This window comes from Fukomys damarensis, unplaced genomic scaffold (assembly GCF_012274545.1).
Source record: "Fukomys damarensis isolate Sample0158 unplaced genomic scaffold, DMR_v1.0_HiC HiC_scaffold_25, whole genome shotgun sequence".
Classification (NCBI taxonomy): domain Eukaryota; kingdom Metazoa; phylum Chordata; class Mammalia; order Rodentia; family Bathyergidae; genus Fukomys; species Fukomys damarensis.
Window position 1 is genome coordinate 19,977,469 of NW_022900937.1, and position 10,227 is coordinate 19,987,695.

The following is a 10,227-nucleotide window of genomic DNA, read 5'->3' on the forward strand; positions in this document are numbered from 1 at the left end:
ATTTTTTTTTTTTTTTTTTTTTTTTTTTTTTTTTTTTGAGGAAAGATCTCACTGTGTCGTTCAGGCTGCCCTTGAACTCACTATGTGGCTCAGACTGGCCTCAAACTCATGGTGAATTTCCTGCTTCAGCCTCCGGAGTGCTGGGCTGACATGTATGCGCCACCACACCCACTGGAAATTTCTAATTTTCCTTAAAAATCCTGAAATAAATATTGTGGAGCAAAGTACACAGTGTAGGCCCTGAAATTGCAATATCTGGGTGCAGTGCAGCAGCCCCTGGCTGGAGGACACTGGACCGCAGGGTCCGGGGACCGCAGAACCAGAACACTGAAGGGAGCAGAAGCTGCTTTTGCCCTAGAGAGAGTCGTGGGATGGTGCTTTTGTGCCCCACCCTGAGCAACAGGTGGAGCAAGCATAGATTCAGGCACAGGGAGGTCCGCAAACCCTTAGGTTTCTGGAGGAGTGCAGTGAACACTCAGTGAGGAGCAGTCTTGAAACATTTTTCCGTCCATAAATACAGGCAGTGAAGTGTAACACAGTTTTACGTGGATACTGTTACAAGGTTTCCGCTGTTCCCTAATCCGCTCTTTTAATTTAACAGCTTGTCTCGACACTGTTTCCTGTCCGTTACCCAGATCTGTAACATCTTAATAACCGCAGGAGTTTGCGTGGACAGATCATAACTTACAGCCAGCTCTGGGGCTTTCCCAGTTTTCTCTGCAGTGGACTTAGACAGATCACTCAGCTTTTTCCAGATGTGCAGTAATGTCCTAGCAGTAAATATTTACAATAGCTAGGATTGAACATAAAAAGGTTTAGTTCCTTGGCTGAGTCCTACAGCCCAGTTGAGAGGTCGCCATGGCAACCGCCCGCCACAGCACCAGCCAGGGAGGTGAGCATGACCCACAGGGAGACTGTTTTAGGCAGTTTCACCAGCCCAAGGCTGGGGGTTGGGAGTGACAGTCACCACCCTGGATGGAGTGCTTGTTATCTGACAGACACCTTGGTATTTCATTGTCACAAGAGCCATTGATACCTACTTTCTGTGCTACAGCTGTAATTTTTTCATTTTGAGACAGGGTCTCCCTATGTAGTCCAGGCTGCCCTTGATCCCACTGTGTAGCTCAGGCTGGCCTGAAATGCCCAGTGATCCTCCTGACTCAGCCTCCCCTGTGCTGGGACGGCAAACGTGTGCCACTACACCTGGCATTGTATTTTTTTTTTAATTTTACTAAATGCAAACCTGTGGACTCTCCCCTGTCATCCCAGGAAACAAAATGAAGTCATATGTTTTAGTGTTGTTTCTAGAATTTTAAGGTGGGAAAACGATGGTACTATCCACAGTGCTTTTTTACTTGTGAACATGACAAGAGATTCCTTTAGAGTGGAGTCCAATCGAAGCACCACACCCTCCAAGTTCAGGTAGGCTAAACACCCAAGGGTCAGTACCGTCAGACTTTCCCAGGGACACACTCTGGGTTGCAAGGCTTGGAGGAATTGCGTGTGCGTGCGTGCGTGCGTGCGTGTGTACAGCTGTCATGTTGGGAGAAGCCCATCCCGGGCTCCGTGTGAGAAAGACATATAGAGCAGCATGAAACATTAGCCCTCATTTTGTTTCAAATTACAGATGAATGTCAATGATTCTCAGAATTGGATTTTTCCCCCTAAAAATTAGAACAGCTTTTCTTTTGGATTTAATGAAGTATTGGCAGCCAAAGCCATTTCCTCATGGTCGGGGAGCTGTCACACTGGTGAAAGTGTGCCGCCTGGTTTAAAACCAAGCCCTAACCCCTGTTAAACAATGAGAAACACATTGTATGTGCAAAACAAGTCAAAGCCATTAGGGCCGAGGATTTAGCTCAGTGGTGCCACCACCTGCCTCTCAAGTACAAGGTCCCTAGTTCAATTCCTGGAACAAAACAAAACAAAAAGCCATGTATGATCGTATTACCCTCACTCAGGACAGAAGCTTAACCTGCCACCACTGCCCAGTTCTCCTCCCCTTGGGCCGTCAGTCCTTCTGCAGCACCCAAGAGCCCCAAGGTGCCTGCTGCTGCAGGCTGTGTCCAACCTACATGCAGTGTCCTTTCTAATCCACTCACGCCTGTGACAAAATTGCCCGGCTTGGGGTCTGTCCTGTGCTGTGCCATCCACAGCGGGGAGACCCAAGGAGCGGCAGGCCGGAGGTTGTGGGGCCACTGCCCCAGGCTGGGCTCCCTCGGATGCCCCATGGGGACACTGCACCAGCAGTGCCCTGTAAACTGGGGTGCAGGTGAGCACTAAGCTGGGGGCCTCTGGGCGTGGCTCCCCAGGTGAGGCAGATGGGCCCGAGCAGCCCGCAGAGCTAGCTCTCAGGAGTGGGGCGCACCCAGAGCCAGAGCCTCACTTAGCCAGAGGGCAGGGCGGGACAGGTTTCTGCAGGGGACACCACCCTCGCTCATCCCTCATTCTGGCAGGCATAATGACAGCCAGAGCCACCCAGCCACTCCCAGCCCAGTTGGGAGTCCCCAGGGAACTTTGCGAGCAGGGTGTGGCTGGAGCCACATTTGCTGGGAGCTGTGGGGGGCTGGGGCCCCAAACTTTCGTTGCCTTCAGACATCACTGAAGAACCACAGGAAACCATGGCTCCATCCCCAGGGACACACATCTGTGTGCACAAGCCCATGTACACATGCATGCACACACGCAAACACACACACACACACGCACACGCACACAGATTTACCTGCAACCTGATGAACTGCCTGAAGCCCATCCTTGGGTTCTCATAGGCCCCGAGATACAAACCCTCGTCCTCACATCTCGCGTTTTTTCTCAGTGTCACTGGCCCGGCCAGTTGTGCATGGACATCTGGTTTCCCTGAGGACAAAGACAGAAGTCAGTGGCTTCCTCAGCACGGCTGAGGTCACACCTGGGAGAGTGCAGAGGGGACCTGGCCTCTGCTTGGTGGTGCTCCAAGCCCTGCATGTCTTGCTCCTGTTACACGGTGCGACATTCTCCAAGCTCAGGCCCCCCGGGGTGCTTGTTAGCAAGGGCCAAGAAAAGTCTGGAGGACTTCTTGTTGCCTGGATACCTGGTGCCTTGGTCCGCTCAGACTCCTTAGGGACAACGCGGTCTGTGTGACTAGGGATGAAAAACCTGTGGCTCTCTGCAGTCTGTGTAAGTGACCGGGATGTCAGCACACTTTTTAAAACTTTTTTTTTTTTGACTGTGGCTTTCAGTAACAAATACTTTTTGTGTTGGGTTTGGTAGTGCACACTTGTAATCCCAGCACTCAGGAGGCTGAGGCAGGATTGCTTCGAGTTTGAGGACAGCTTGGGCTGTGATCCTGCCTTTGCTTCCTGCCCCGCCCCCCACCATAAAGTCCTCTGTGCAGTGGCCGGAGCCCCTGCACAGTGACAGGACAGACACTACCTCGTCGCCCTCTGGGCTCTGTACTGTGTTTTGTCACATGAAGGAGCTCTGGCCAGGAGGGAGAGGAGAGAGGGTGGCAGAGGCCAGTGCCTGCCTGGGGAAGGACAGCCCCCACCTGTGCTCCCTGCCTGGCCCCCAGAGCTCCTCCAGGCCCGCGCTTCCCCCTTCCCCCGTGAACAAGCACTGGGAGGCATTTGGAGGGTCACAGACACGGCCCACCTGTGGGGAGAGGGACAGGCAAATGGAGGACTAAAAAGTCCCACTGAAGATTAAGATTTTTGCTTTGATTTGTTTTGTTTTTCAGATAGGGCCTCACTGTGTTCTTCAGAGTGGCCTCAAACTCATGGTGATTCTCCTGACTCAGTTTCCCATGCCCCACCGTACCTGGCTTCATTTTAGTTTTTGAGACAGGGTCTTGCTATTATTATTATTATTATTCAGGCTGGGCTTGAACTTGTGATCCTCCTGCCTCTGGCTCCCCGAGTGCTGGAATCACAGGTGTCCATCACCATGCCTGGCTTTTATTAGTCCAACTTTGCAGTATGTAATAGTCGCATTCCCCACTGGGAGTCAGGCATGTACGTAACACCTCTTAATTACTTTCTGAATGGTAGGGGAAAAAATACAAAATAATCTCTCACTTTTGAAACAGCCCAATCAGATCCTGAGAGTTTGTCCCATCCTGATTAATTGGGAGAGAGGCTCATTGTTCAGCCTCTAGGGTACAAGTTCTGTCATTTCTTCTTCTCCAGATAGGAAATGAAACCTTAATGTTTTGTTCTAGAACTTGATTCTCTTTCATCAAAGTCAGTTGCCCCCCCACCTTTACACTGAGCTGCATCCCCAGACTGTTTTTATGTTTTATTTTGAGCCAGGGTCTTACAAATTGTTAAGTTGCCCAGCCTGGGCTCGAACATGTAATCCTCCTGCCTCAGCCTCCCAAAGTGCGAGGGTTACAGCCTTGTGCCACCATTCCCAGCTCAGACACTTCTCTCCTGTAAAGGAAACACATGCTCTATTGTCTTTCTTGTATCTTCACCATCATTCAGGAAAAAACCCAGAAATCTTCGGTCCAAGTGGGGGCAGAAGTGTCCTCTTTCTTTCATTTCAGGTGAGGGTGATTATAATGGTAATAGGAGAAAAGAGAGGCCACCATTCTAACCACCAAAAAGTGGCTCCTGGGTATCTTAGTTCCTTGAGGCCGTTATGACAGAACACCAAACCCCGGGTGACTTACAAACAGCAGGAACTTCTCACTGTGCCGGAGGCCGGGCATCCAAGATCAGGGCTGCAGCGGGCTTGGGCTCTGGCGAGGGGCCCCTCAGGCTCATGGAGATGATGTCTCCTGGCTATGTCCTCGTGGGGCAGCTGGGCAGGTGGCTCCCTGGGGCTTCCTCTGTGAGGATACCAATGCCATTCAGGAAGGTTCTGCCCTCGTGACCTGACTGCTTTCCCAAAGCTCCATTTCTAAATGTTGTCACCCAAGATTCAGTTTCAGCGTGGATGTGGGAGCGTATGAGTGGCCATTCTGTAGCACTGTGGTGTAAGCCAGGGCCCTGCAGAAGGCAGCACCACAGGCTCTAGTCCCTGTGGTTTAATCCTCAACTCAAATAATATAAAAAGGCCAGGAGGCTGAGGCAGGAGGATCACTGTGAATTTGAGGCCACGCTGGCCTAATATAGTTAATTCAAGACCATCCTGGCCTATATGGTGAGACCCTGCCTCAAAATTGAACGAATAAATCAAATGACACAGCCATGAAGCATTGCCCTCCTACCCTGACTCCCTCCACGATCTGCTCTAGTAAACTGGGAACCAAACCCCAACTCCGTCATGTCCTTAGCTGCAGGATCTGAGCAATCCCTGGACTTTGCAAGCTTCTGTTTTCCTGTGTGTGAACTATGACCTTAACGTGAATAACGTTAGCTAGCATTAGCTGGGGTTAGTTGGACCTTTCTTTATGGTGGGCTCTTTGCACAGGGCACCCCTCCTAGCCCTCACCATAGCCCTTGAGAAAGCACTGCTGTTTCTTCTGACTCACAGATGGGGAAACTAAGGCCCCGAGTGACTTCCTCAGGGCTGCACAGGAAGTGGGACCCCAGCAGCCGGTGACGGCCAGGGCTGGCATGGTGTGAGTGGGCGGGTGCAAGTCCCCTCCTTGGGGTGACACGTGCTGCTTCGTTGGGGGTTGTGGTGACAATCAGAGGTGTCAGTGTGCCCAATTAAGGATACCAGAGCTGGGTGGCATCACTTCTAGGTGGGCCTATGGGCGTGGAAGTCATGGACTGCGGAAAAGATCAGACCCCAGGTAGCTGGGGACCCGCACAGAGCAAGCAGGCAAGAAACAGTGAATGCTTTCTCTTCCAGAGAAAGATGCCCTACTTCTTGCCATCCACATCCGAACTCCCGGTTCTCTGGCTGTGCCCGGTTCTCCCGGACTCACATTCGTGGCCCCCTGGGTTCTTTAGCCTTGATCCTGGGACTGAGAGTTGGACCAGTGGCTGTCTGGGTCCATTCCAAGGCCCCCGAACCGAGCCCCAGGACGCCATCCCAGGGGCTCTACCTGTGGGCCGCCGCCTGTCGTGGGACTTCTCGGGCACTGGATTCCCGCTCAGTCCCTCCGGTGGGCCTACCTAGAGAACCTGGGGCAGGAGTCTCTGACCGTTTTGGTACCAGGGATCTGTTCATGGAAGAAAATTTCAACAGCCAGAGTGGGGATGGTGGGAGGAGGTTTGGGGACAATTCAAGTGCATCACATTTTGGGCCAGTTTATTTCTATTATTACATAGCGTACTTTATTTCTACTATGATTATATCCTGCACTTTATTTCTATTACTATCGTGTTAGATTCGCCTAAGAAGCGGCACCCTAGATCCTGCACATGCGCAGTTCACAGCAGGACGGGAGCTCCTAGGCGTCCGCTGCCTCCCTGGTACCACAGGAGGGGAGCTCAGGGGGTGACAGACACATGGGGGCGGCTGGAAACAGGCAGAGCTTCGCTCCCCACCCCGCTATCACTTCCTGTTGTGTGGCTGAGTATCTAAGGGCACAGTGGCCCAGGGGTTGGGAATCTCTGTCCTGTTGGTTCTTTGTTTGGAGAAGCTCTGTGTATCGGTCTCTTTTGAATGCTTTTCTTAAAGGACCATCTTACTCATCTTCTCTAGGGGACTAGTATGGAGGGAGGTGGGAGGAGGCCTGCTTGCTGGTGTGCTGTATCACACACTGATACGATGTTTCCAGCAGCGGAACCTCAGCTTTTGCAGCCTGAGGGTGTGTGTGTGTGTGTGTGTGTGTGTGTAGAGAATTCTACATGTGGCCCTCTCTCCCTCCCTTGGACCGACTGATTGCAGGAAACAGTGGCAGAAAGGAGTGGGGATCGGTTCCTCTGCTACTCTGTATCACTCCCAAGTTTCCAACCTTGCTACTTTGTATAACTACTAGAGTTTCTACCCTACTACTTTGTATATCACGCCTTAATTTTGTGTCTTGCTACTTTGGGTGTGAACCAATGACCCAAATGACAATGTGCTCTGATGTAAAGACTGTGTCTTTTTCTTGACCATAAAACTGACTGAAATCCAAGGGCCCCAGGGGACCTTGGCAGGTGGAACTGTGAGGCCGGGCCTTGGTTCCCAGTACTATTTGGGGGTTTGAGGGGGGCACTTGAGTTTCTCCCAGGCTTGTATCATTCTCTCTTGTCCTGCCACTAGGTGAGCTGGTGTAACTTCTGAGGGGAGTAGCTCAGTGACTGGGAAAACCAAGGACATGCCATTCTACAACCCATTCACACAGTGCTGTAGTTTATTTGCAAAGTATTAACTTTTTTTCATTATCTTATTGAGTGATTTATCATCAGATGTATTGGGGGTTGAACCTGGGCCTTTACACTGAAATATAGCCCCAGTCCTTTAATTTTTTTTTAATTAAAAGAATGTTTAGGACGGCAGGGATATGGGGAAAAGATGAGAACCAAGATCTGTCATGTAATAGTACAAGATCCCAATGATGAATGTAACTGTACTGTATACCTAAAAAGTACCAATAAACTCAATAAAAAAAGAAAAAAAATTTAAATATGTATTTATTTTACTGGTTTCTTGAGACAAAGTCTCACTTTGTAGTTCAGCCTGGCCTTGAACTCACTGTGTAGCCCAGGCTGGCCTCAAACTCGAAGCGATCCTCCTGCCTCAGCCTCCCGAGTGCTGGGATTATAAGTGTGCACCACCACACCTGGTTTGTTGTGGGATTTAAGGAAGCTCAGTGTGTTGACATCATCAGCAAGTGCACGTCCCATAGGAACAGCCAGACTTACCTGACTTGGTTGGAGCTGGGTGGTGGCTGACCTGATTTCTCCATGTGGTCTTGTTGCAGGGATGCAGCCCGGAACCCCAGGCACGGCAGCGCTTTGAGCAAAGCCTGGTGACAGGCAGGGGCTCTCCCCACCAGCCTTGCTAACCCAGCATCAAGATGCTGAGCCTGAAGCTCCCCAAGCTGTTCAACATAGACCAGGTGCCCCAGGTATGTGCCGAATTTGCATCAGGTGAGCCTGGGTGTGGCAGGCCACTCCCCTCGGGGGAGCCCTCTCACACCCTCTTGAGGAGATCATCATCGCCCTGCATTCCCAGCAGTGGAAGCTGTATCTCCTGCGACGCCTGTGCTCCTTCCGGAAGCAGATTGTCCGGCTCACAGATTCAGGCTGGAGAGGAGGTGAAGCAGTTGGAGGTAGATTTTTGGGGCCCCCTGTGGGCTCTTGAAAGCAGGATGGGGCTGCGGTCACCTCTGCAGCTTTGCTGTCATCCTAGTCCCTTGCCAGAGGCCTAGGCCAGGCTGGTGTCAGAATGACGGCAGGGGCTGTGGAGGAGACCTTAGTGCCACCTTTCCACGGACACCTGGGCCTGGGAAGCCACCTGACTCACCTGCACCTGGCTGACACTGGCCTCATCAGCCCTCAGGGACGTCACTCTGGTGGTGCCCAGGGACAATCGGGTAACCTCCTTCTCCCGGAGAAGCCAGGGTGTTACCGAACCTCAGTGACTCGTGTCTCTGCAGCAGATTCCTTTCCTTGGAGAGTGGAGTCAGGACAGTATTATTCATGTCAGGAAGTCTCACTTGGGTGGTGGTGGGGGAGGCTGAAAGCCCCTTTTTACCTGGCTGACTGCCGAGCACCACCCCCCAATAACTCCTACCCAAACTCAGATCCACACGTGGGAGATTCAAAAGAGACGCCTGCCAGGATGAACCCTGAAAACCTGGGGTGCAAGGTGACCCTGGGAAGGTGGCAGTGGCTGTTGGAGGGGACAAGCACAATTCACAAAGGGGGACGCTGTTCCTGAGTGCAGCCTCTGTGCACCCCTGGCGTGACTGCCTGCGGAGCGTGGTAGCGGTGCCCGGCGGGACCTCAGGGTGACTGATGTATTTACTCTTGGTGGTGTTTTCATCGACTGCTTCTGGTGGGCACAATGCTACCCCACAGTGTTCAGAGGACAGCTGCTGACAAATCCTGTCTGTGCTCCTATGTGTCAGGAGGGTTAGGGAGCATTTTGTGAAGGTTAGGGACACACAGTTTCACAGAGGGGATTGGCCACTTTTGTCATGGAGGAGGAAGAGGTCAGGAAAGCATCTTGAAGGGATGATCTTCCTCCCTTCCTTTCCTTCTTTTCGTTCTTTTTTTGAGTACTGGGGATTGAAACCAGGGTCTTTGTACTGAGCTACATTCTTAGACATGCTCAGTTGTTGAGATAGAGTCTTGCTGAGTCAATAAATTGCCCAGGCTGGGCTCAAACTGGCAATCTTTCTGCCTCAGCCTCCTGAGTGCTGGGGTCATGGGTGTGCATTGCCTGACGTGGCTCTTTATTTACAGAGCTGAAGACAGCAAAACATCCAGCACACCCACATCTAATTATTAGCACACATATCTGGGTGTTATGTTCATGGGTTAATGTCGCTTGAAAAAGTAATGAAGCAAAAACATGCATAATTTATAAATTATTACATTTATTCTGAAATAAAATTTTTCTTTCATTTCAGCAACATTATGAATTATGGTGTTATAATGGACATTATCATATAATTTGTGTTTTGTTGACAAAGATACTGAGATCAGCATTCTTGAGTTGTTACAATTCTTACCTAAGAAATTAGCCAGTACATACTTGTAATCCCAGCACTCAGGAGACTGAGGCAGGAGTATTGCTGCAAGTTCAAGGCTATTCTGGGGTACATGGTGAGTTCAAGATCAGCCTGAACAGTACAGCATGACCTTGTCTCAAAAAGTTTAAAAAAACAGACAGAAATGAAAAAAAAAATAAATTAAGAAATTAATTCAATTGGGAGATATTTCTGCTGAGTTTCTGCTCAGTTTTGCTGAGGTAGAACAATTGGAATAATCAAAAGATATCCTCAAGTCCACATTTAATCACTGCAGTAAGAGTACATATAATTATTTATGCCAAAAATTGTTTTAATTTTATATAGACTACTTTCTCATATTGCTATTTTTCCTCTCTAGAAGCAATGTCTAGTTAATACAATATTATGATTTCGTTAAGAAAAAAGATACTACTATCAGGAAAACTGAAAATAACAGTATTTTTTTAGTCAAAATTATACTACAAGCTGCAAAGTCCAGAAAAAGAACCTTGATAGCTGGGCGTGGTGGTGCACGCCTGTAAGCCCAGCGCTTGGAAGGCTGAGGCAGGAGGATCGCTGTGAGTTTGAGACCAGCCTGGGCTACATAGTGAGTTCCAGGTCAGTCTCAACTACATAGTGAGACCCTGTCTACAAAAAAAAAAAATTTTTATATATATGTATAT

General features: G+C 50.0%; 1 protein-coding gene across 6 annotated transcripts in view; it reads left to right on the plus strand.

Moving 5' to 3' along the window:
* Positions 1-10,227, plus strand: part of Paqr5 (progestin and adipoQ receptor family member 5) — a 39,797-nt gene that overhangs the window by 13,045 nt on the left and 16,525 nt on the right. For 3 of the 6 annotated variants that reach the window (XM_010627772.3, XM_010627752.3, XM_033756080.1), the window contains exon 2: positions 7,787-7,933. In XM_010627772.3, coding sequence (XP_010626074.1) covers positions 7,883-7,933 — 51 coding nt within the window. In that variant the 5' untranslated portion in view covers positions 7,787-7,882. Of the gene's footprint in view, positions 1-7,786; positions 7,934-8,040; positions 8,138-10,227 lie in introns of those variants that run through there. The other 3 variants (XM_033756077.1, XM_033756078.1, XM_033756079.1) reach the window with 2 other exon arrangements.